Raw genomic sequence first — 27500 nt, forward strand, 5'->3', positions numbered from 1 at the left:
AAAGAAAATAGGACACATGGGTAAATAACAGAAATAAAACTGGAAGAAAAAACGAATCCTATCCGCAGCGTTAGCGGCGCAGGCTGAGGTTCATGGAAGCCAGGGTCAGGTTTGGTTTTAATGAGGCAGGGTTAGCAGATGGTAGACGTGGGCACCGACCCAGACAGACAGCAGAGCACCAGGCCAGAGGGGCCTGCAGGGAAACTGTGTTGGCAGCGGTTTCCCACAACCTTCTCCGCATTAAAATCATTGCAGTTCAACTGGAAGTCACCGACTGTTTACACTGCACCGAGTACTCCAGATAATACTTAACCAGGTCAGGTTTTGTTGTTTTTCGCCCCCATTTCTGATCCTTCTGCAAGTTTAATTGCAGTTACAAACCCCTGAACATCAGAAGGAGCGGACGCACACACTCACATCAACAGAAGTGCGAGCGCTGCCGCGTGACGTGGAGGGAGAACTGCAGCAAACCTTGGGATGGATGAAGAGATGTTTTCTGGGTTGAATCCGGAGACGAGCTGGATCAATCTAAAAAGGTGACTTCACGTTCCTAAACAACCAACACGCACGTCTTTTAACAAGGTCCAGTTGAGCTGCGGTGACGGACAACTTGTGTTGCAGCAGGGGGGTAATTTGTGAGCGCGAGTCGGGGCGCTGCTGGGGAAAATACAGAGCACACTTATCAAGCCTTCCCTGGATGAAGAGCAGCTACACAGAAGGCGGTGAGATCTCAGACACAACAAATGGTTTGTGATGATTCCAGCTAAACAAGCGGCATCAGCCTCGGAGGAGTCGCCTCCGCAAACAAAACCTTCAATTCGAGGAAGTAGAAAATAACAGCAGCGACGCTTTAGGGACGCAATGTTGTTTGGTCTTTGGTCCGGACTGAAGTCTCCACAAACACTAAATGGATTGACATAAAGTGTGTTATTGACGTCCATGTTCTCCCGATAGGAATCCTAATGACCTCGGTGACTTGTCAGGTTTGTTCGGCACTTTGCTTTATGACAAAGAAACTGCAATCCTAATGACATTCCCATCAGCCGCGTGTTTATTGGCAATTAGCAAGTGCTGATGTTAGCATTTAGCTCAAAATATTAGTTATGCTATTAGCTATAGAAGTAGCATCAGTGTGTGTGTGTGTGTGTGCAGACGTGAGGAGGTTCACGCTCTCACACAATGCGGGAAGGAAAGAGGATGAAAAGATGGAGAGGACGAGAAGAGTAGAAGTGAATGCGTGTTCAATAGAGACCGTACGAAGACGGGTCTTCTTCAGAGCTCGGCAGATGAGAAGAAAAAGATTCTGGTGGCTTCGTTTTATATTTTTCACACGCGCTCGTCTCTTGATGTGATCAGAAAGATCCAGAGTTTAAATCTTTGAGAGCAAGAAGAATTAACGGCGACTGTCGAGTCAGCTCATTAAATATGAAACAGATATGAAGCACCTTGGAGTTAGAAGTTAGTAATAACAACTGCTGAGCTGCTGCGGCCGTGTTGGTCTTCAACTCACTTTTTCTTCTTCTCCTGTTCCCCAATCTTTACAGTGTGAACGTACAAGTTCAGAGGATCTTCAGATTAAAACATTCACCATTACACTCTAAAAACACTTCTGCACAGACTTTTGTTAGTTTGTTTTCCTTTTGTTCATCATTTGATCCAAAGTCTGTAGGATTCATCCTCCTGGGAACACGACAGTGTTGCTTAGACGTCACTGGTCTAACTTTTGCACTGAATGTGGTACAAAATGTGTTTTTCTTCACGGCAGATTAATGGCGGAGGAGAAACATCGCTGGTACCCTGGACTGCAGGAAGTCTCGAACCTCTCACCACAACTAGATAACAGCTGGACATCACAGCAGCACACTGTCAGACATTCACTGTGGTCCCAACATTTGGTGCATCATTTAGAAAACCTTCTTGGATTTATATGAATGGTATGAAAAGCACTTTTGTCCAATGAACAACAAAGATGGAGGTGATTCTGTAGCGACTGGCTTGTTGCTTCTTCTGTGAAATGTCATGTGCCTCCACCTTAAAGCTCTGCTACACCATCTTTACTGTTCTTTTACCGAACCTATTGGATTACCTTCTGCCCGTTGATAAAAGGTCAGTTCACCCGAGATTTGCTTTTATTTTCCGATATCTTTCCCTGAGATGTCTGCTGATACAGTGGAGGAGAATAACGCTCACAATAATAATAATAATAATAATAATAATAATAATAATAAAGTCAACAGCCCTTTGCAGGAGCAATGCCCCCACTGACCAGAGCTTCCAGTCGAATCTCTCGAAGCTCCACACTAATGTAGGGTTAATCTAGTCTCATGGTCAACAATCAAGTTTCATTGGAAAGTAGTTCCACTGTGGATTATCAGGAGGAACAAGAAGTGCTGGACAGAAATGTTGAAATTCTGCGAGCGTCACAAGTTCACCTCCATTGTGTCGGGTGGAGGCAGAAATGTCAGACACTAATATCTTTCAAACTTGCTAAATAAAACCAAAGCTGTCTGCGTGGCTAGACACCCACTAAAGGTAAGATTAAATTAAGTATAATGTCTTTGCCCTTTATTAATGTCACCTTTCTCTTGCCGTTTATGAGACAGCAACTTACGCTGTTCAACGGTAAAAGCTCATGTGTGTTTCATATCCCCACAGAGAGAAGCCCAGGAATACTGCCAAACAAAAACACACTGTGCTGGTAAATCAGTGGCGAAGATACGAGACACATTCTGACATGAACATGATGAAGAAAAGAAGAGAAAGATGGTCTCTCTCCTCCTTAACTCCCTCCATCAGCAAGCTCTCACCTCGTCTCTGCCCTTCTCTTTCAGTTTGTCCATGGACCTCTTCAGTCCCTCCTCCAGCAGGTCCATCAGCCTCACCGTGTCTCCAGACCGGGTCTTAAACTTCTTCCTGGGCAAGAAAGAACAATAGAGGATAATGGTAAACTGGGCGGCTGTGGCTCAGGAGGTAGAGCGGTCGGAAGGTTGGCGGTTCGATCCCCAGTCCTGCAGTCAGCATGTTGAAGTGTCCTTGAGCAAGATTGTGTTGTAAAGCGCTTTGAGTGATCGTAAAGATTGGAAAAGCGCTACATAAAAGCAGTCCATTTACCATTTACACTCTCAAATCTACAATCTGGGAAAGTAAATAAAAGATTCAGAGTGAGGTTTTGTTTTTGAGATGCAGAACTTTTAAAAAAACAACCCAGTTTTGACTTTCTGTCGCCAATAACTATCAGCTTACTTGCCGACACCTACAGGCGATACATATTGTACAATCACCCAAATCAGATGAGCATTACACGCAGAACATGAGGCAAAAAATTAATTACCCACCTTTCCCCCCCCCCCTGTTTACTTGCAGCTATAACAACTCCCCCCGCGGCTGCTTTAAGCCCTTATTGTCTGGATGAGCAATTATGAAAACAGCATGATACATTTCTAATGGAGTTTGGAGTAGCGGAGACATTGTGGGGCCAATTCACGCCCCCTCATGTTACTGTGGGGCGTTTAGTAGCACTTAGTTATGGCCTTCTGTGAAGCGTGACATCAACCTCCTGCCTGCGCTTGGCTGTTCTTCTCTGGACGATTGATTGGGAAAAAACAGCAGCGTGACAGATAGCGTTCGAATTATAGCTCGCTCACCTATCAGCCACACGGTAATCACTGCTCACTGTGAAAGGGAATAAATAATAACCAGGGTACAGTACACTGTAAGCACAAGTGCATGGGACAACGAAGCTGGGATTGAGACGTGGAGTGAAGGAGGCGAAGGAGAGGGAGGTGAACAGGAAGGTGAATTTAAAGGTGAGAAGAGGAAAGAGGAGTGTGGAGATGATGCAATATTCAGTCTGTAGTTTCTGCCATATTTCATCTTTTTCTTCATCTTTCTCCTTTAGAAAGTTTTTGCAATTTTAAAAGTCTCAATTCTGACTTTTTAGGACTGAAGTCCAACAACACATCTCAAAGTGTGACAAGACATTTCTCTGGTAAGACCGGCAACGTTGGCTCTGATTGGCTCTCATCAGTCTGTGTTCGACCAGTTTACTCTCTGCAGCACGCCAACAAATGTGACTGTTCTCAAAGAAAATAAAGAACGCAGAGCTCAACACTAACTGTGTCGATGTTTATTCTGTGTTCAAGCTGAAAGCATCTTTCAAACTCTCTCGTGTTGCTGTCCCACTTTGAATTACTCTTGTCCACCTACTGCAGAACTCTTCCTCCTGCACATCACATGCTGCGTAGTAACAGCTTTGCATCCTTGTGTCTGTACGGTTTGTGTAGCAGCAGCTGTATATTTTACTTTTTATTTGTTAATGCAGTCGTGTAGTAAAGTTTCGCTTTTTATGCACGACAATAAATGCAATAAAAACGTGAAGCAGGGGTGATAAAGACTCAGTGAAGGACATCCAGATGATTATAGTGTGGCGGTGGTGGCGCAGTCTTCAGAGGAGACGCTGGTCTTTGCTGCTCTGATGACGGTGATCTGGTTATCGTGTGTGCAGCTACAACACAACGCGGTACACTTAGTAAATACGCTTATTCGCAGAGAGGTTGATAAGATTTATAACACCTTAGTTATTGTTTGATGAGTATGAAGTTAGAGCCACGGGGCGGTGCGTCATAAGCAAAATTGCAAAAGCTGCATCCACGTACGCACGCACATGCATCCACCAGTACAAAAACTCAGACACCTCTGTGCACACATTTCAGCCTCCAGAATGAGGACGTTTTTATGGAGCAACCTACCGAAAGAGCGAGCTACAGAGCTGCTGGTGACTAAAATAAAACACAGGAGACGTTAAGCTTAGCTTAGCTTAGCTTAGCATAAAGACTGGGAAGAGTCCAGTGTCAGCTCTGTGTGTTAAACTCACTTGTCTTCCCCCAGCACCACTCCAAAGCCTGCGTGCTCCACACGGGTCTCCAGAGGGTTGTACCACCCAATCATCTGAGCCGCAGCAAACACCACCTGGAAGTGTGTGGCCTAAAAGAAAGAAAACACATACATTCAGTGACATAGAACATGAATGTCATGTTATACCTTCCAGATAAAGAGACTAAGAGGAAGACTTCCTATACGTCACTGCTGCCTGGGAAAAAAACTGAATCCTGAGCAGCCGCACGCACAAAGACGTAGAGATATTGCGTTTCTCAGGATAAGTGAAAACTACATCACACGTGTAGGATACTGTACGTTTGCTCAGATGACAGCTTCAGTCTGACTGCAGACACTGAGCGTATCCCTCTCCCCTGGAAAGGGGAAGGAACAGCATGACAGCAAAGTCCCTCTGCTCCCTATTAGAAAGTTTTAGATTGTAACGTTTGGTATTTTCTCCTCCTTTGTTTACTTCCAGGTTTCCTTGTCCACCTCCTCCATCTGAACTCCCCATCTTCCCTCTTTCTCAACACACCTGTCCGCTGTCTGTGACGTAGATGATCATGTCAGCCTTCTCGTCGAATAGTCGATGGCGTAAAGCTGCGAGGTCCGACGTGTCGTACGTGTACCCGCCGTCCGACTTGACGACGGTGAGGGGGATGGGCTGACCCGGGGCGAAGACGATCTTACGACCCTCGTCCATCTCCGTCAAGCCTAAGGCATGATGGAGAAAGAAACAAAGATGAAGGAACGATGGATGTGTGTGTGTGTGTGTGTGTGTGTGTGAGCAGGGTATACAGGGGAGGGGGAGAGAGTGGGATGGAAATGAGAGAAAAGGAAAATGATTGTTTTGCAGGAAATAATTTGAGCCCGATTGGGGAGAAAAGAAGAGAACGAGGAGATAATGCGTGAAATGGGGAATGAAGAAAGTGTCGAAAGAGTGAAAAAGGAAGAAATTAGACAAAAAGAGACACAAAATCTGTTCACATTTGGAAGACATTTATGAGTCAACACTGCCCCCTGGTGTCACACCAAGAAAGAGCAGCCTACAATTTCAAAGATAATTATTTTATAACAAAGTCTTTAATAACCAGAGTGCATCAAGTCTCAACTTGTTTACTCTGAAGTATCAAAAATGTGTCTGACAAAATGTCCATCTCCCCTCCTGTGACCTGCTGCACACTGACCTCTCTCATCGAACTCCTTCACCACCTTTGTCATCATTTCCTGGTAGTACGACTCTCCTCGCTCGATGATCTGGATGTCCAGGCAGTCGTAAACCCTCTGGAACTCTGAAACACACACAATTTCAGTATCATTTAAAAACACACAACTGAATGAAACATGTTCACATGTAAGAAACACAGTGTACCTCACCTCGTCTTCAACTTCATTACACAAGGACTACATTACCCACGATGCTTTTCAAGAACCCTTAGGAAGGTTCCTAACGGAGTGAAAGTGGCAGCCTTAATAAGAGCTGCTCGAATACTAAATGTGCTTCAACGCTTCCTTTCTAATCTCCTTCAGACATCCCATAATTCCTTGAGGCAGCCATATTTAAAGTGACACGTCAATAACATCCGCTGTCGCATAATTACATAGCCTAGTGTGAGCAGGTTGCTCTTCCTTTCCTTGTCCTCATGACGTTCTCCATCGAGGTCGAGGAGAAGACATGGCAGGTAATGTTTTTGGACATTTTCACGCCCTTATTAAAGAGCTCAGTCGCTGCATTGCATCACACACTGGCCGTGTCTTTGTGTTTTTACAGCCTCACACACACACACACACACACACACACACATTATCACACACACACACAGTCGTAGACGGTCTACCTTTCCTGGAGACGTCGCAGATGAGGTTCCAGGCTTTGATGAAGTCGGGATCTTTGCTCTGCAGTCTGACGACACACTTATACGCTCGCTTCTTAAAGTCCTCCTCCTCGTCAAAACGCTTCTTGGAGTCCTGATTGAGGGAAGATGAGAATTGAATGATGGGGGGGGGGGGGGGGGGGGGAGAAGGAAGTGGGCAAAGAGGAAAGAAAGACATGAGAGACCAAGAAGAGGAGGGTGGATGATGCAAGAAGCAAATGAGGCGTGGAGAGGAATGAGGAAAGAACAGATAATGTCGGCACGTGATGCACCGACTACTTCACTTTCAAAACTAAAACTTTTTCTTTCTTTCCTTCTTAAATCATGCAGTATTTCTTAACACCACACCTAAAACTGCTGCTTTTCTCCAGTGGGACGAGTATTAAACCAAATATGAGCGACCATACGGAGCACTTAAAGTTTAAGTCCTTAGTCGTGTGTCCTTCCAGACACGTTCAGATCCTACCTGAGGAGTCAGGCGGTGAACAGCAGTGGGAAACAGACAGGCACACAAACAGATGGAGCTTTAACTGACTTTGTAGAAGGCCTGCAGGTCACCGATGGGCGGCGAGGAGGTTAGGTAGTCTGGGAACTTATCCTGCAGGTGAGCAATCAGCATCCCAAACTGCGTCCCCCAGTCTCCCACGTGGTTCAACCTGAGAATGGCACAAAAATACTGAGGGAATTAATGACCTCCAGTCTTAGCAAGAGAAATGCATTAATGTCACAAGCTTTTAACATTTGCATACTAATATACATATCAATATACTAACGTTAGCATTTGACTAGTCTGAAATGTCCTAAAATGGCCACCGTACAGAGGATTGATCCTCGTGCTGTTCCTGCTCACTCAGACCTTTAACATCTGTGAGTCAGTAAGTAACAGTGCGATCAGCTTTGCTTGGCGCTGCGTGATCGTGTCGCAGATGCGGGAGGTTTTCGTGAACGCCGACTGAACTGACCGGAGAACGTCGTAGCCCAGAAACTCAAACAGCCGACACAAGCTTTCCCCGATGATGGTGGAGCGCAGGTGGCCTACGTGCATCTCTTTGGCAATGTTGGGAGAGGAGAAATCCACCACCACCTACACAACACACACACACACACACACCATCGCTCACTGTGTGGACTAAACAAAGCATCAAAAGTGAAGATGTTGAAATGGAACTAGGCTGAATAAACTAAGGTTGTATCACTCCTCTACACAGTCTGTTCACACCTCTGCACTCTTCTTCTACTGTTTCTATACTAGTAGTGTATGAACATATGAATACACTTTATGTATTGCCATATTTTGTGACACTATCAATTCTCTAAAACACTTTGCATGTAAAGTGGAAGACGGGGGCTCAGATTGCACAAAAAGTAGTTCTCTGGTGCTCTGCAGTGATTCAACTTCTCGTGATATAAAAAGATCTGCGTCGGGCTTCACGCTGCATGAGGGAGCGTGACCAACCTTCTTCCTGGAGTACAGCGGGGGGGGCTGCACGCCGTTGATGAGCAGGCTGCTCAACAGTTTGGACACAAACGGCTTCTTCAGATGGATGTTGATGAACCCTGAAGACGCCAGAGGAGACGATGAGACAGAACTATACGGCATATATTGTTTTCCATTTCAACCATTTATTTGGTTTAAAAGACACTCACTGGTACTTTTATTTTATCTTATAAAGTTGATTATGAGCATTTTTAATTTGTAAAGAAATTTAAATTATGAAGATCCAAATAAATGTAATAAATTATTGGTAGTTTTCTTTCATATTATTTGCAAAATTAAATTCATTTGTTCACAAACGTCTCAAAGCTGCACTGAAATGTGACTTATGATTATAGAGCTGAAATACAATATATTTAGTACTAACTTTTATTTAATTAAAGTTGATTAAAATTAGGAAATGTCTCTCCAATGCTGCGTCTAAAAGAAACGTCTTCACATGCTTCGGCGATGTTTGGTACCTGGTCCTGCGATCTCAGCTTTCTGGATGAGTTTGTTGTCCGGAAGATTCTGGATGATCTTTTCTGCGATTTCCCGCGGGTTGATTTTCACTCCCTTTGACTTCAGCATCTGGAACACGACACAGGAGCGTTACACAGGAGCGTTACACAGGAGCGTTACACAGGAGCACGACACAGGAGCGTTACACAGGAGCGTTACACAGGAGCGTTACACAGGAGCACGACACAGGAGCGTTACACAGGAGCACGACACAGGAGCGTTACACAGGAGCACGACACAGGAGCACGACACAGGAGCGTTACACAGGAGCGTTACACAGGAGCGTTACACAGGAGCACGACACAGGAGCGTTACACAGGAGCACGACACAGGAGCACGACACAGGAGCGTTACAATGTGTTAAATACTGCAACTAAAAAAAACTGCTCATTTCCCACTTTTCATCCCAGAAAGAAACTTCTCCGATGCATCAACTTCAGCACTGTGTGTGTGTGTGTGTGTGTGTGTGTGTGTGTGGTTACTTTTTTGACAAGTGTAATTTAAAGATTTGATGTATTAGATTTTCACAGATGATGAAACCTGCTGCGGTTGTGCTGATTCAGCAGTTTGCCACCACAGTTCAATATTAAACTGCAGTGTTACAATGAAAAACCTCCAAATATTATCAGATCAGTAAAAAGAAACTTCAATGTTGTTGAAGTGAGTTCCTTTCAGGACAGGCAGAGGACTCGTATAACAAAGTTTGTAATACCTTTCATTCTTATTAAAGGTTGTATTAATTTAACAGCAATCAAGAAAATCGTAAATCAGAAACTTTTCATACTTCAAATTCAATTTCAGGATCTGTAGACTCACTGACGCGTTCATTTAGCTGCAGTTAAAGTCATTTCCCCGGATCCACAGACAGACTTGGCAGTCTCACCTGGGCCATGGCCATGGCACTGTTGCACTGGTAGTCTCCAAACTTGGCCTGCTGGTTGGGCGCGACGGACACCGGAGGGTCGTCCAGCTCCGGGCAGGAAGCCCTGATGGCCTCGCAGAAAATCTCCTGGAGCTGCTGGTTGATGTTGGTCATGGAGTTACCGCAGTGAGTCGCCCTCTCCTCCTGCATGGTCTGAGGACACACGGCACATCAGCTCCATTAATGTAAAGATGATACATGAAGAGGAAGCAGAGGAGACTGTACTCAAAGCGTTGGGTCTATTGTTGACTTTACACTACATTAAAACGTTCACACGAGACTAAACGATAACCGTTCCCCAGTTTGTTTTAATTCAAGACAACAAACGTCAGATATTTATTGACTGGAATCATCTAAAACAAGCTAGAGACACTCGAGACGTTGCAACATTTTGACAGAAATCAAAATGAAAGTAAATGCATTTGTTTTTCCTTTGGTGGGGAAGCAGTTATGCTTTCAGTTATGCTTTGACTCAGTTAACAAGATTGTGCTAAAATGCAAAAGTACATGTGAATAAGTTCATTTCCCCTTTGATCTTTCAAGTAAAAAACATGCAGCAGCAGCTGGAGCTCAGCAGGAAGCAGAGCTGTACCCATCTCTGGCGGCAGAGAGCGCCGCCGGCCGCGTCACTCACCTTCTTCAGGACGTTGAGGCGGTACTTCAGCTTGGCATTTTCATCCTGCAGCTCATTCAGACGGGAAGATGGATTCAGGCTCTGTGGGTTATTTAGACTCTCAATCTCTGCAGAGAGACTCTGGATCTCCTGCTCCTGAAAAACAAAACACACACAGATTTACGTTTGTGATGAGTAAGACCAACTCAACCTTTGAGATGTTAAACTACAAGCTGACTGCAGCGGAGTAATTAGTAAAAACTATGTAATTAATATAAGTAATAAATAAAAGAGGATCATGTACTTAACAACAGTGTTTCCCATCAGAGACTCAATCAAGTGAATCATCTCTTATACCGCAGCTGTAATTGTACACTTCCCTAATTAAAACTATGATAAAAGCAGTAAGTGTCAAAGTTTTACTCAGGAAACATGAGTTATTTTTAGCTAAATGCAATTATTAGGCTGAAACTGACACAAAAAAGAACTGAATATACAACAGTGAATTAAAGAAAATGATTAACATTTAGCCTACAAAGCTTTGTTAACTGGGTTTAAATGTATTAAAGTGCCACTGTGATATGAAACGAAAGTGTTTCATAGCACCTCATGTTGAGCATCAGAATGAAACCAAAAGTTGCCTCACTTTCAAAAACTGATGCAAGAAACATTAAAATTACAAATCTAACATCTAACATCTAAGAGTCTCTGACATGTTTGTGAAAGTCATGATTATGTTACAGTAATATTTAAATTTCTTTCTTGCATAGTAACCATCCAGGATCCCACACAACACTTTAACAAACAGTCAACTAGAAACTTATCATGTAAGGACAGCGTGATGTACCAACATGTAACTTTCTGTTTTGATTTAGCTGATTTATGAGTAAAAACTGTTCCCTCACTCACACAAGACTTCACTTTAATATCTGCTCATTTATTAGTCGCACATTCATAAGATCTTCTGGTATATTTGGCACCAAAATGAGACATCAAGTAATAAAAAAAACACTTTTCATAGATACATCCCTCAACTTGCTGATGTGTCACTGAACAGTGTACTGAACAAATAAAAGTGAAACCAAATGTTTAAAATTGTACTAAAATAAGTGGTGTTTGGTGTAGGGGTTGACAGCCGAACTTGAGAGGTGAAAACCTACTCAGCTGTCAATCTTTATTTTTTTAATTAATGTAGTTACTTTCATCGAGAGGCACACCAACAGTAAATGTAAAGGTTTTTTTAATGAAGTTTGGCGGTGCGGTCACCGGTGGTCTCACAAACACACATTTAGACTGCTAGCTAACGTCCGCTACATTCTCCACAAGCAGGCCGCTTACCTGTTGTTGCAGTCGGGTTGTGTACTCGTTGACAGAGTCTCCCATCTTTCTGAAACACTGGAGAGAAACTCTTCTGTCCGCTGGATGTGTAATATCGTGGCTGATGAAACCAACTGACAGAGGAGGAGGAAGTTCGCAACTTTTAAGTATACTTCCGGTACTAGAAACGTCATTCTTCTTCGTGTACACTGGCGGATCGCTAACCATCGTAAAAGGAGGACAGCGCCACCTCCCGTATGCTGTTAGCACAGCAACATGGCTGTATGAGAACACACTACACTATTACTTCATAAGGCTACACTTCATGTATAAATGTATTTTTCACCAGTAGTGAAATGTGACTACATATGTTTACTCAAGTACTGTATTGTAGTACAAATTCAAGGTACTTTCACTTTACTTGAGTGCAACTTTATACTTCTACTCCACTAAGAGGGAAATATTGTACATTTTACTCCACTACATTTTAGTTACTTATCCCCTTCTTTTCCAGTTTAAATCACATATCTCCAAATGTGTTAAATGTGATTTTTTTTCTGATAAACTGAAGGATGAAACTCCTTCATGTGTTGAGAAAATTCTCCTATTTCTAAAGCTAAATAAACTTTTTTAAAAGCCAAAGCTGAAAACAAGCTGTTTTTCTGAGCTCATAAAAAGTTGACTTCTTAGAGATAAACATGATCTTATAGAATATGATGCATTGCTGTAGAATAAACTACACAACAGTATATAAAAGGAGTTCAAATGAGCACAAACTTACACATCTACAGCAGTAAAATGCACCATACACATTAATGCAGCAGTAATATTAATCTAAAAACATCATATATGTAATAATAAAACACTGACGGGCAACATTTTACTGATAATACTTACTTTGTATTAATACTTGAAACCTATAGTTATTTTTTAGATTAACATTTAATATAGAAAAACACATAAGATTATTAAAAAGTAGAAAAAGAAAATGTGCAACACATCCAAATAGAAGAGGAACTTTTTTTATTTGTTGTGAAACTACAAAACATATTGTTTGGTTTTTTTTGTGCTGGTGAAATATTTACAACTCTGGTCGATAGTACAGTGTCTGAGAATAAAATTCACAGCTTTTCGGGACTCTCGCGATAAAAAGAAAAACAGGAAAAGCACACCCAAATCACAAAGTGCAATAAATACATGCTGTATGTTTCTCATAGCCGCCTCCATACACGTGACCAGGTTCATCACCAGTCGTAATACAAACAGATTCATTAGGGAAAAAAAAACAAAAATAATAATAATCAAATGAGGGAAGAAAAAAAAAAAATGCATTTGAACTTCAAAAAACAAAACAAGAATTATATCACAACCTACATGATGAAAACAATAATTACGTGTGACTAACAGCTCTCTCTGAATGATCCTGATTTCTCGTAGCAAAAACCTACATTCCTTCATCCAGATGTTATATATATATATATATATATATATATATATATATATATATATACATACATATATATATGTATATATGTATATATAAATGAGTCTTTTTTTTGATTTAGAGGTTAAACATCATTCGGTCGATCATGACAAAGTTCAACGGACTTAAAAACAGACGGTACTGTTCCTCACACTACACAGAGTCCTATTCTTTAAATCTACCTGCTCTACAGTGGAGGAGAAAACAAAACAACGACAAACTCTTTACATTAGGAAAATTAATGCAAACGTTTCTCTACATTTACAGCTTCTTCCAGATCGCACGATGGCGGCCAGGTTTGGACATTTAGGACAAAAAAAAAACAAAAAAAACACATTGCTCTCCAAAAAAGGCACACTCTCTCACATAATTCCAAAGGCTTTCATTAATTTCACAGTGTTCCAGCTAAAGTAAAACCCTCAGCCAGTCAGAGTTCAGAGCTGCATTCACACTGCAGGAAGAAACCCGACGATCAACACGACGATTGTGACATTTCTTTTGTTGTGACTTCTCGATCTGATCTGTGGCGACCGGACCTCAGTCTGAACAGCTGCTTTGTGCTAAATGTTGCTCTAACAGGTGTGTTTAGAAGCAGAGAGGGAGACGGCAGGCGGAAGTCTTGACGAGCTACAACAGTTATTTAAAGTCATTTTATTATTGATCGACTGAAACAGTTAAATCTGTAAAAGGCTTCTTGTCATCTGCTGCGTCCGGACAGATGTTGATGTTACAATAAATATAGTAAGTGTCACTTTATCAGGTACACCTGATCAATGTAGTGCAACTCAATACAGCAGCTCAGCCGGGAATTCTACCTCTGAAAGGTTTACGACGTTCAGGCGTCATGACTTTGTTTATGATCGAGGTCATGGTGGAACTGGATTACTTTGTACAGAGTGCTGTTTCTTATTATTTGTCATTTCCAGGCAGAATATTGAATATAGAATTAATATAATTGGATGCTCTATTGTTGTGTTAACCAAAGAGACGTAGACTCCGTGGCAGATCAGAGCTGTCGTACAGGTGTACCTAATAAAGTGCAACTCAGGCTCCATCTCCTTGTAGAGGAAGTCCACATGTGCCGTGAGCTAATTATGCAAGTGAACGCACTTGTGCAGGTAAAAGTATTTGGATCACTAAGCCACAAGAACATCGGGTGCGTCCACTTCTGCGTGTGCATCGGGTGTTAAATCTTTGGTACGTTTAGTTGTCAGACGTGCGACTGTTCAGACTGACAGCCGGAATGGGACGTGTAGGTTGGTGCAGTGTGAACGCAGCCTCAGTGTGAACATCCTCACAGCATTTGATTCAGTTTCCTCTCAAGTTTCACCTTCTTTTCGTGTCTTTTCCCCCCGACCGGGTGTGAAGATCTGCGGCGTAGTTTGATTACGATGTGTGATATTTATTATTCTTATAAGAAAAGAAAAAAAAAACACTTGTGCAAAAAAGATATTCCTACTTCTACCTGGATATGTGACTATCTTTCTTTTGTGGATTTAAAAACATTTACAATATTTAATCATCAGAAAACAAGATTCCTCTGACTTCTTTTGGAGATAAACTGAAGGATGATGTGTGTGTGTGTGTGTGTGTGTGTGTGTGTGTGTGTGTGTGTGTGTGTGTGTGTGTGTGTGTGTGTGTGTGTGTGTGTGTGTGTGGGGGGGGGGGCGGGGGGAATCAACTTCCTCTGTTGGTCTTAAACACACACACACACTAAGGCAACACTTGAACTACACGGGACAAAAGAAAAGGTTGCATGTCGCCTCTCTGCTGGATCTGATCCAGCGCTGCAGCTGCTGATCATCTACAATCAGTACAACAGAGAAACATCTGGACTGACGGCAGCAGAGAGGTTTTCGTCGGCTACATTCTCGTTTACACGGGGAATGTAAACGTGATGATATGAAGGTTTGTGTCATGTGGTGGACACTACTATCCAAAGCACCTAAAGTACCCAAAACACATGATCAGCATGGCGACCCAGCAAACACGGAGGATGACGGAGAGTTCATGACCGCCGCGTGTCTGACCTGTCACTTCTGAAAAACGGTTATTCATCAGCGCGAGTGCGAGCTGCGTGGGACGTTCTGAGGAATATGACGAAATAACAAACTGTCAGTTTCAGGAAGTTCAGCTCCGATTCAATGCAATGTTTTTGTAATCCGACTGTTACTATGATTTAGTGCCACACAATTAAAAACTTCATTATTTAGTGTCCTGTGGGTTCAACTTACTAATTCTGTAGTGTTTTTTCCCTGTTCCCTCCACCTGCCTGCTTCTACTTCATCTTTACTACATATCCCAGAATGCCTTTCAACAACTGTTGTTTTTAGAGTTTCATTTTATCCATTTATTATATTTTTCAGAGTTTTCTTTTGATCATTCTCAGAGGCGATAATGATTCCTGACAGAAAATAGTGCCGCCGGAAGTCGTGATCCGTCTAAATTAGAGAAGTATAAATAAGTTATCTATTAATGTTGATGGTTATCCTTAAATGTAACTGCAGTGGGGCCGATGTAACCAGTTAACAACTAAGAAACTAAGATCTTTTCCAGTTCTTATTGAAAACTTGCTACTGCAATGCATTCTGGTCCATTTCTTGCTCCTGCTGGTGTTTAAAGTGGCCCCTGTGTATCTTCTCTCTGTATTACGTCGACTTAAAATATCTCAGCGTCACGTCTTCTGCACGAGCACAGATTTAAACTATGACAACGTCCAGAAACATGCGGCATATCGCCTTAAGAGTTGTTGCTTTAACGCAGTCGACAATGTCGAAAAAAGCACCAAGGACAACTTCTCCAACAGCTGCTCAACATCCAGGCACAAACACAAAGAGTCAGTAAACAAGAGACGTGCCGGAGTCGAGGTCTGCTGCCGATTTATAAGTCGTGTTGCCTTGGAAACAGAGTTAGACGCGAGTAAGCTGAATAGAAATCACGTCGCAGGAGCACAAACTGTTGACTGGCTTCATGGCAGAGGTGTAGCTTTAGAGTCGCTCTGCACAGACCGATAGAAAACACACGTTCTCCTGATTTCTGTGTCATCACATTTTACAGCAAGAGGAACAGTTATGATGGCATCGAAGGAGATTCTGCATTTCCAAAGACATTCAGATTTCCTAGAAGAGCCGAACACATTCTTTAGTTCTCTAAATCCCTTTATTTCTCAACATTTCTTTAACCTTGTTGCACCCACAGGACGCCAGCACTATGAAAACTTATATATATATATATAGTGCTTTGTGGTGATTTAGAAAAGGAGGACACACATTGCACCAGCAGCGTAAACAGCTGACACCTTAAATATTAATGCATCGCTCAAACTTCAGTGCGAAAATAAAAGCTAATCGGTGCTTTTTTTTTAAAAGATTTTATCTCAATATTTGTTGTTTTTCTGACCGTATATATAACTTGTGATTGTGACATGGAGCAAAAGGTAAGGCTTGACACTTATGGTAATTGTTTGTATGGCCTCTTGGGGGCAGCACAACAATGCATAATGGATTGGTGCAGCTTCAAAGACGAAGACGACGTGTTCAGTTCTGCTGGGGCACCATGCTAACAGTGCACATATCAGCTGCAGAGCATCCAGAGCATCCAGAGTGACTCGCATACAGTTTGCATCCAAAACATCCAGTTAAGAGTGGAAACAGAGGGAAATTAAAACTCCTTTAGTTCACAGTCATCAAAAATACCTCCGATCTTCACTTCCTGTGTGTGTTTCGACAATCAACAATCATTCCAGCGCATTCGAGGATTTCTTTCTCCTCCTCCAAAAACCCACAGTTTCTTTTTTCTTTTGTACTTTTACCTCAAGTTTCTTAAAGTGCAGACTATCCGATCAACTACCTGAGTGTTAGTGAGAGTTAGTGCTGTTTCTACACAATCATGACGACTTTTTTATCTTCGAATCATCAGATCCAGTTCATTCAGTAATGTTTGTAAAGCAAAGACGCTCCAGTTTTTCCTCTTGTGTTGTTGTATCGTGTGGTGAAAGACGCCGGCGCTGATGTGCTGTAAGTATTGTACACATCAGACAAGCTTCAGGTGTGTTTGTCTGCGTAGAAAGTTGTCAAAATGTAAATAAAAAAAAAGCCTGCATTACTTGAAAATCAATATTAAATATCTCTGTTGAGATATTTCAGCTTAAATTGCTCGTTTAGTACCATCGTTCGACATTGTTTTGTGCTATTAATATACATATATTTGCCAAATTTGTCTTTTTAGTACAAAACTCTTTGTGCAGCTGTGTGACTTTGTGCTGGAATGATTTGAAACACCTACGAGCGTATAAACAGCCTGTTAGTAACAGAAACACAAAGTGGAAGAGAGAGTGAAATAATAAAAAAAGAAGCTCGAGCCGTGCTATCACTAATTTACAAAGAAAGACTATCCACATTAGAAATGCTGAGCTCTTTAAAAATGTGCTTCTTCACGGTTTTGAGTGTTTTCTCTACTAAACATATTATTATTGTTTTTTAAAGTTCTTCATAACACCGCCAAACATTTGCTTCATTTGTATGGGAACAGCAGGTTAAGACTCGTGGGGGGGAAATACTTTGAAATGCTTCTCTACACGTCGTCCGCCGGCAGGTCGGGGATGTTGCTCTTTGCTCGCGTGAAGAACGCCATCTTCTCTCTGAAATCACACAGGAAACATGGAGCTGAACGCATTATTTCACCTTAAAGATCTCCATAAAGGGCAATTCTGTGATAATCTACATTATGACATGACACAAGGGTTAATGAGGAAAGCCTCTAAAATGACAAAACAATAAAGCCAAACTTAGTAAGTAGTAGACAATTGAGATAAAATGAAGCTTAACAAAGCCCACTGAGCTTTTACACAACATGTGCCGTCCGTCAAATATCAAACAGGCACCATCTGGAAAAAGGTTGAACTTCCAGAAAGCAGAAAACTACAGAGTCAAAGTGTCTGGATGCATAATACAATAATGTATCTGCATGTTGGTGCCAGATTATAGAAGATATATCACAGAGGTTTCATCAGCATTCATCAAAATTCCTTCCTGCCTGAAATCCAACCTCTAAAATCTACAAAGCAGGCGAGGAAGTGGCTTTAGTGCTCGTCTGTGAAGTGTTTTTCTTATTTTATAAAAGGTTTCGATTTCTTATTGAGCCGTTTTTACCAGATACCGTGAGCTGAATACAACTGAACACAGCTAACATTTCATGCATTCATCATCTCGGGTATTCTGCTAGTGCACTTATCAGGAGTCTCATATTTCAGAACTCCTGGCCTGTTTTTTCTCCCACCTGAAGGTCTGCACCTCGGGGACCTCTTTACGGCTCTGGCCCCTGATCTTGTGGACATCCTTGGCTGCTGCTCTCATCATCTTCTCCACCCGCTTCTCATGCAGCTGCTCCTCACGAGTCTAAACAGGACCAAGAAGCACAGGAGGATACTGATTCTGCTCTCCTTCATTTACAAATTTACGATAAGTCAATAATGTCCATACATCTGTCTATACATCGTAGGATAAGTCAATAATGTCAATATATCGTACGATAAGTCAATAATGCTCATACATCGTACGATAAGTCAATAATGCTCATACATCGTACGATAAGTCAATAATGCTCATACATCGTACGATAAGTCAATAATGTCTATACATCGTACAATAAGTCAATAATGTCCATACATCGTACGATAAGTCAATAATGTCCATACATCGTAGGATAAGTCAATAATGTCTATACATCGTAGGATAAGTCAATAATGTCTATACATCGTACGATAAGTCAATAATGTCTATACATCGTAGGATAAGTCAATAATGTCTATACATCGTACGATAAGTCAATAATGTCTATACATCGTAGGATAAGTCAATAATGTCAATATATCGTACGATAAGTCAATAATGCTCATACATCGTACGATAAGTCAATAATGTCAATATATTGTACGATAAGTCAATAATGCTCATACATCGTACGATAAGTCAATAATGTCTATACATCGTACAATAAGTCAATAATGTCCATACATCGTACGATAAGTCAATAATGTCCATACATCGTAGGATAAGTCAATAATGTCTATACATCGTAGGATAAGTCAATAATGTCTATACATCGTACGATAAGTCAATAATGTCTATACATCATATGATAAGTCAATAATGTCAATATATTGTACGATAAGTCAATAATGCTCATACATCGTACGATAAGTCAATAATGTCTATACATCGTAGGATAAGTCAATAATGCTCATACATCGCACGATAAGTCAATAATGTCTATACATCGTACAATAAGTCAATAATGTCCATACATCGTACGATAAGTCAATAATGTCCATACATCGTAGGATAAGTCAATAATGTCTATACATCGTAGGATAAGTCAATAATGTCTATACATCGTACGATAAGTCAATAATGTCTATACATCGTAGGATAAGTCAATAATGTCTATACATCGTACGATAAGTCAATAATGTCTATACATCGTAGGATAAGTCAATAATGTCAATATATCGTACGATAAGTCAATAATGCTCATACATCGTACGATAAGTCAATAATGTCAATATATTGTACGATAAGTCAATAATGCTCATACATCGTACGATAAGTCAATAATGTCCATACATCGTACAATAAGTCAATAATGTCTATCTATCGTACGATAAGTCAATAATGTCTATACATCGTACGATAAGTCAATAATGTCTATCTATCGTACGATAAGTCAATAATGTCCATACATCGTACGATAAGTCAATAATGTCAATACATCGTACGATAAGTCAATAACGATAAAATGATCGAGATCATGATCATATATCGTACGATAAGTCAATAACGTTAACAGACCTGAACTAATTCTAGGACGGTCATGCACCTGTTTCTCGGCCTGCTTCAGGAGGATGCGGAAGCGTTCGTCTTCTTGGACCCAGGCCGGCAGCTCTCTCCGGCCCTGCTGTCTCGCCGTCTCCAGCTGCGTCTTCAACTCCCTCAGCACCCGCAGCTCCTGCGCCAGGCGGGCCTGCCGCGTCCGAGACACCTGCAGGTCCAACTCCAGGTCCAGGGACGTCCGCAGCAGACCATCCAGACCTTTAACCTGAACAGGAGGCTGAAGGGAGGACAGGGAGGGACACAGTTAAGTGCTGCAGACACAAACACACTAGGGCGGCAACAAACAATTCATTTTGGTGCAGGCTGAAACTGCAAAATAACTTTTAAAATATATCCCATCACTCCTCTTCCCAACTCACCACTGTCAACCAGCAGTGACAAATGCAAAATATTGCGCACGCATTGCAGCTCTATCCATAAAACGCCTGTTATATTTGAACACATTTACATGACAAAGAGCTATGGTGAAAGCCCGAAAGCTGTTACTTTAACAGATGACTACAGAGATGTGATTAATGTCTGAGCGTACAGTACCAGCTTGAATTATTTGCAAATACTGTCATCAGCATGTGATGTGTGTTTGTGGATTTCCCACCGCTGTTGAGACCCAGGAGGGGCACGGAGATGTTCCTGCCTGCCTCTAAATTAATAGAAGCTGGCAAATGTCAGCGCTGCATTAAACATTCAGACGTTATTAAATATTAAGAGTCACTTCACTGGGAGTCGTCGGGCGGCTTTAAGTCTCAAAAAATGCAAATAGGTTCTCCCGTCTTTCTCTCTCTGGAGAGAGCAGGCGACAGTTAATGTGGTCGGTAAACCTGCAGATCGTTTGACTTCACTATTAAACTGTAGAGAAGTGGAGAAGCAGGAAGATGACAGCAGATCACTGAGGCTGGAACACAGTCACACTGCTGGAGGGAAGCAGGCGGAGATAAAGGGCGGAGGTGCTGAACTGCTGGACATCTTTCACTCCGCCAAACAGCCACACGTTGGGTCATTTAAGTTCAAGCTTGTTTTTGTCATAGCTTAAAGTTTTTACTGTTTTTCTGTTCTCTCTATGCACTTTGTAAATAAAATAAAACACCTGCAGACACTTTAAAGAGACTATGGAGACCAAACAAATCAGAAACTCTGACTGCAGCTGCTAACATGTTGAAGCGTCTGACGGGAGTGAGGAAGTTGTGTCTACCTTCTTCATGCGCATGCTGCGTCTCTCTGAGGCGTTTCTGACAAATGGAGACTTCTTGGAGAGGGTGGAGCTGTCGCTGTCACTGCGATTAATCTAGAAAGACAAAAACAGCACGAGAGTGAGATTTTAATTCATGAACCCGACTGTACATCTGTCCCATTCTTTGGAGGACACAGTTTAATGTCTGTTTCTCTCAATGTGCTGATGTTTTGTGGGACTTCTGCTGCTGACATCAGCTTTCAGTGACTTTCAGTTACCCTGCAGATGTACTGGCTCTGCGGTCCTGGGGAGAAGGTCTTGGAGCGGATGATGGTGTTCCCCCTCATGAACGGGTTCTGCTGGTGGACGTCCGGGCGCCGTTCCTTGGGTCGAACCACCGAGCTGTGGTGGGACGGCAACATGTTGTCCATGCTCGTCTCCTTGTTGACCTGGACAGAGAATACACGTCGATTATAACGAAGACGTAGAAACACATGAGGAGGACCTAAAGACATTTTACTTCATGCATCACCATGAACTTTTCTTTTCCGTTTTAACTCCATTGCCGTTTAATTAAAATGTGTTTACGTCTCCTGTCGTAGTTATTATATATCAACATCACAAAAGTTACCTTTTCTGTGATGGCTGCTGCAAAATAAGGAGGAGGTTTGGTCACCTTCTCCTCTTCCTCCTCCTCTGCTTCCCATTGGCTGCTGTCGGGATAAAACTCGTCCTCTTCCTCCAGAGGCCCCACCCCCTCCACGCCGTTTCCTTCTTCATCATCAAACATGTCCAGAGCGTTGCCATGCCTGACGATCAACAACAGAGACGCAGTTAGAAGATGAGGAGGATAGAAAGTCCTTAGTTCACATTTCTACTCAACTCAAAGGCTGTGACGTGTCGATCGGGGACATGAAGTGGTGCTCAGATTCAAACTCTCCTTTACTCGTAGATAGTTTGATTTAAATCTCAATTTCAGTATTTTATTTAGATGAAGTTCTTGTTTGGTTGCTAACTTTTAACTTTGGCTTTAAAAGGGCTTATTTTATAAATGGTCTAAGAGTGTAAAATAAGTGGCATACATTTTATTTATTTATTTAAATGTGTAGTTATTTCCAACTTGATAAAAAATAAAGAATTCTTATTTAGCTATTTTTCATTTCTATATAATTATTTACGTGTGTTCAATTAACATGTCGTGGAGTATTGATGAATGTAGTAATTCTTTTCTATTTCCTACCTCTCCTTAGGAAACACAATCAGTATAATATGTTCAAGGATGTGTGTGTGTGTGTGTGTGTGTGTGTGTGTGTGTGTGCGCGTGTGTGTGTGTGTGGTTGACTTCAGGACACCTGGTGATTGTCGGAGGACAGAGGGAGGATTGAAGGTGGAGGTGTCATTCAAAGGAAGGGGGGGGGGTGGGGGGGGGTGTCACCTGCCAGGTCACATTCTGTGTGTGTGAGTGTGTGTGTGTGTGTGTGTGTGTGTGTGTGTGGTTGACTTCAGGACACCTGGTGATTGTCGGAGGACAGAGGGAGGATTGAAGGTGGAGGTGTCATTCAAAAGAATGGGGGGGGGGGGGAATGTCACCTGCCAGGTGACATTCTGTGTGTGTGTGTGTGAGTGTGTGAGTCACTCCACTAAAAACACTCGGGTGGTAGCTCCTGCTCAGTGAAGCGGTACAGATCTCAGTGTGAACATATGAGAATTAAAGCTGAAAGAACGTCAGATCCTTTTATTCATCAGCAATACTTGAAGTATTATTATATGTGACATTATTAGATTGTTAGTAGTTCCTCGATACTGTACGTAAGTACAGTACTTGAGTGTGTTCTCAGTTACTTTCCACACACTGAGAATGTCTAGTCATTTTCCCCAAAACAACGTCCCTTATAAAGGAATACAACATGTGACACATGGCTCGTAAAGGAGCCTCACAAGAGCTGCTGTGAGCTCAATGTATAATGCTTTTAGAGGTTTCCATAACAAGGACTGACGTGTGATGAAGATCTAGAAATGATGCAGTGAAGTGAAAGTGGGAGATGAATAACAATAAAAAAAGATAAAGGAGGCTGAAACACACGAGTGAAGGAGGGAACAGATCAAATACAAAGCTGATGGAAAGGAGAAACACTCACCACCCATCGTCCCCAGGAGCTCCGACTCCGTCACTGCTGGAAACACGAGGCTGGAACACACACACACACACACACACACAAACACACACACACACAAGGACCAAACATCAGTAAGTTTACCACGTCATCGTCACTAATACTCAAATAACTACGTGTTTGTTTTAGTGTCGTTTGATCTTCTGCTCCCTTCACACCATGCATGTGTTCCCACTGACAGCTCCAGACATGTGACTGTCCCGTGGGGGCGGGAACCTTTTGACACATTTCCTGTTTAATACAAACTATTTTTCCAGCCGACTAAAAGCATTCACACAGGTGCACTCATCTCAGCGCGGAGGGGGAACCTCCCGCTCCATTAGCTTTTAACAACACAGGTCAGAGCAAACATTAGCGTCAGCAGATAAAAGATAAGAATTATAGATCTGGTTTAATAAGTGGGCCAAACTGGCCTCACGATTCATGAGCTGTGTACGATTTAAACCATCTTCAATTCATTTCTGAACGCCAACTTCCACGTCTGGATGTCACTCAAAGTGTGAGGTCATATGTGACCAACAGTGCCCCCCCCCCCATGTACCCTGTCGGAGCCTCCGGCCGCTCGGCTCTCTTTGTCCTTGTTGTTGATCTCGGGCATATAGGCATGACTCAGCAGGTTGTACCACTTGGTGCATTTCTCCTCTGAACAGCTGACATCAGCCAGGCTGATCTGGGCTCCCGCCTGGAGGAGAAAGAGGGGGGGGGGGGGGGGTGGGGTGTTAAAGTGAAAGAAGACAAAAAGAAATCTGGAACACCGCTCATAGAGTCTGCTCTTAATAGTTTAGTGTTTTTACCATCTGAATAATTATAGTGTTGTCGTTATTGCATTATCATACAGAGCAACACACACGTTCCACGCTTCACATATAGTTTAACATGAAACACAAGATGTGTCAAAACTCAAAGCACAAGATGTGTTAACAACAGAGCAGAGGTCTCTTTAATAATTAGTTTTATACGAGGCACTTTGAATTTTGTCTCGAGCATGTTGATTTGTCTTTTGTTCCTTTTAAAGTGACTTTTTAAACATTTGAAACGGCTGTTTTTGCCTTTTCTTTTTCTTTAAATCAGTTTCATTTGACATTTTTAATGAGATATCATCCTAAATACATAAACAAAGAATTCAGTCATCCGTCCTTTAAATGTTTCTCCTGAATGCTTACAAGGTGCCAGCTAATATGATACTTTTATGATATTAAATAGAGAGATATCTTTTCATACTAACCAGACACTCTTCGTGGCCCGACTTGCTGGTGTTGCAGATGTCAACCCTGAGTGTCTTTTGCCGCAATGCACTGTGGGATATCTGCATGCTGAACACCTCGTTGACCTCCACGACGTCCTGAGGCAGAGAGCCGCGTGTTCGGAAGAGGCAGCGCGTGGCCTCCGCGCAGGGCAGCACCGCCGCACGCACATACCTGCAGGAGACAGAGCAGAGTGTTGTCATGATGCTTTTACAGCTTCACTGTTTAAACATGCTACTGTGTTACTTTTTCAATGGATGTTGATTCTGCCCAATGATTTCTTTCTGTCCTAAAGAAAAACTTTATTCTAATCCCCTGAAATGTAAATGCTTTATTAATGTCCGTATGATTATGTGTAGGGATCAGTTTTTTGTTACTGGCTTCTTCCAATGTACAGGAGCTCCCTCAGACACACATCTGCATGAGCAGTGTGTAAAGAGAGGCCTTACACACGCAACAAACAGGACACGCCTGAGGAGAAAGTCAACAGTAAGCTCTGTACCCGTCTGTTTAACCCACACGTGCATTATTTATCACAAATGTGTCTCGTCTTGTGTTTGATCTGAATCTACAAACGACTTATTGATCTAAGCTCTCTGTTTATTCTTCTAAACGGTTTTGTACATTTACATGTAATACACGGAAGTAAAAAGGACGTACATTTTCTGGTCAGCCGGCAGACAGAGGGCGCTGCAGTTGGATAGCTGCATGACGTAGATGGTGAAGCGTTGGTCTCTGGACTCGTAGCGGAAGCTGAGCTGCACCTGAGAGCAGCCGAGCGCCAACCTCTCCTCGTAGGAGCCCAGGGGGAGGTCAGCGGGGAGGCCCGGCCTGGAGGAGACACAACCACAGAGTAAAATATCACGTGACCTGAGACTGACGGGAGACTACTTGGAAATACTGTTTAACATGAAAATGTGACCGAATTATTACATTAAATTATTATTATTACAATAAAAAAGAAGAAATTGTGCCGAACCGATAAAAATGTAAGACAATTTCTTTTTAGATATGTATGTGTTCGTACCTGCGCTCTGAAGGCTCGTACACACCGCTGTCACCTGCCACCGACTCGTCAGACACCGCTGAGGTCACGCCCATCTTCTTTGGCCCCGCCCCTGTCCCTCGCAGCTCGGGAGCCGAGTCTAAAGACAACAAGATGAGAAATACAAGATGAAGATATCGCTACATTTAAAAGATTTTCTGTTGATCTGTCTAATAAGAATAAGTCTGATGTTATTCTATATGCATCTTATTTTCAATGTACATGTAATTGTACTTCTAAATATTGCAGCAGCGAGAAGCATCTCTCTGTTTCATCAACAACTCAAACATAACTTCATCTCATATAAATCTGCTCGTGAGAAACTCCCACAAATGAAATCAAAGACGTAAAACAAAGAGCACACGTGCAGTTTGAGCGCAGAGGCAGTCGAGAAGATGGAAGAGTACAAAGAGATTCAAACTAAAACAGAGTAAACCTCAGCACCTCAGCACCTCAGCACAGAGCGCTTGTTGAATGACAAAGCATCCGTCTACGCCTCACAGCCACACGGTTATTTTGTGCCACGACATGTAATTAGGTTATTTTTGGCTTTGGTAAAGTCAAACGTGCATTATGATGTCACAATAGCTGCCAACGCAATGGTCTCGCTGGGTAAAATGACGCAGTGCTACTGTATTGTTTTTGTTGATCTGATCACAGCCTTTCTGGACTGCAGCGCGGCCCGCCAGCCCGCCTAACCCTAACCCTGCCTGCGTAGAGTTAGAGCCTGGTAACATGTCCGGCGCTGGCAGCAGCGATGGAGAGTGAAGAGGAAACCAGACACCACGTCCACCTTTCACCCAACAAGAACCTGAGTCACGTTCAGCTGCAGCGCTCAAAGCGCAGCTCAAACTTCCACTGACCCTTACTACGACTCGGCTTCAATTCATTTCAGATGCAACGCACGACTCATTAAGTTGCTACTGATCCATCGATGGGTGCATTGCAAAACAAAAAGCTGATTCAGCAAACTTTTAATGTGTTGTTTTGTCCAACAGTTAAACTCGAATGCACACACACACACACACACACACACACAGAAATCCAACACCCTCCTAACCTTCACCTCCCCTCTCGTCATTGCTCCAATCAGGTTTCACACACACTATTACATTTCTCATCACACACGCAGTGACGAGACGCAGGATTCCTCGCATCCTGCTTTCCAATAAGTGAGTGTCTTCTATGACGTGTAACGGAGATGAAGGCGTTACAGCAGCGGCGTCTCTGCCGTCTCCGCTCTCTCTTATTGGGGCTCATCTAATTGCAGACATTTCATCACTATTATTGTTCTCATGCTATTAACTGGGATTACCCTTTGAGTCGTTATCCTGCAGCCCTGCTGAGTTATTATGCAAACACTTTTATTGCCGTAGAGATTTGACATAATTGCTTTGAGGATAAGAGTCTCTGAGTCACTCACTGGTTTAATGACAAGTCTGCTGCGGCCTGTCCGCAAACGTTTGTATACTTGTGGTTTGGGACCTTTTTATGGTCTGCGCTCTGGCCCTTTGGTTCCAGTGAAGGCATCTCTTCATGCCACGGCATACAAAAGGCATTTAGATTAATAGTGTGCTTCCAACTTTGTGTCAACAGTTTGTGTTTGCCCCCTCCCCTGCTCAGTAAGGTCGGCCACATCTTGAAGCTTCCAACCTCAGCACACAGCGTGTTGAATCTATGTATGTAACCTTGATTCAGTCCTCACCCTCCAGAACCTGGAGCTCTTATAAAGCAGCTTCTATCGAGTGTTGTGTAATGTGTCCGGTCTGGACGTGATGCGTGTTAATGGACAAGCATTCATTGCACACTAAAGTAAACAATAACGTTTGTTCTAATCTGTTCTAGCTCGACTTTCCTTCAGAGCCTCGACCTCCAACACCTTCGCGATGTGCTTGGGAA

General features: G+C 42.4%; 2 protein-coding genes across 2 annotated transcripts in view; both read right to left on the reverse strand.

Moving 5' to 3' along the window:
- The window catches only part of rars1 (arginyl-tRNA synthetase 1), a 16578-nt gene extending 4805 nt beyond the window's left edge, over window positions 1-11773 (reverse strand). The window contains exons 1-12 of the mRNA XM_029448311.1: window positions 11619-11773; window positions 10302-10436; window positions 9629-9820; window positions 8706-8814; window positions 8206-8306; window positions 7712-7833; window positions 7285-7405; window positions 6714-6843; window positions 6063-6167; window positions 5411-5589; window positions 4874-4983; window positions 2808-2913 (exon numbers count right to left, since the gene is read on the reverse strand). Coding sequence (XP_029304171.1) covers window positions 2808-2913; window positions 4874-4983; window positions 5411-5589; window positions 6063-6167; window positions 6714-6843; window positions 7285-7405; window positions 7712-7833; window positions 8206-8306; window positions 8706-8814; window positions 9629-9820; window positions 10302-10436; window positions 11619-11663 — 1455 coding nt within the window. The 5' untranslated portion in view covers window positions 11664-11773. The remainder of the gene's footprint in view (window positions 1-2807; window positions 2914-4873; window positions 4984-5410; window positions 5590-6062; window positions 6168-6713; window positions 6844-7284; window positions 7406-7711; window positions 7834-8205; window positions 8307-8705; window positions 8815-9628; window positions 9821-10301; window positions 10437-11618) is intronic.
- A 4963-nt stretch (window positions 11774-16736) lies between these two features.
- wwc1 (WW and C2 domain containing 1) overlaps window positions 16737-27500 on the reverse strand; it is a 39384-nt gene continuing 28620 nt past the window's right edge. The window contains 11 exon segments of the mRNA XM_029448146.1: window positions 16737-17719; window positions 18358-18476; window positions 19957-20187; window positions 21160-21252; window positions 21417-21587; window positions 21770-21947; window positions 23277-23326; window positions 23854-23994; window positions 24538-24730; window positions 25217-25387; window positions 25584-25701. Of these exon segments, the coding sequence (XP_029304006.1) occupies window positions 17653-17719; window positions 18358-18476; window positions 19957-20187; window positions 21160-21252; window positions 21417-21587; window positions 21770-21947; window positions 23277-23326; window positions 23854-23994; window positions 24538-24730; window positions 25217-25387; window positions 25584-25701 (1532 nt within the window). The 3' untranslated portion in view covers window positions 16737-17652.

The sequence above is a fragment of the Cottoperca gobio genome, chromosome 14 (genome assembly GCF_900634415.1).
Source record: "Cottoperca gobio chromosome 14, fCotGob3.1, whole genome shotgun sequence".
Classification (NCBI taxonomy): Eukaryota; Metazoa; Chordata; class Actinopteri; order Perciformes; family Bovichtidae; genus Cottoperca; species Cottoperca gobio.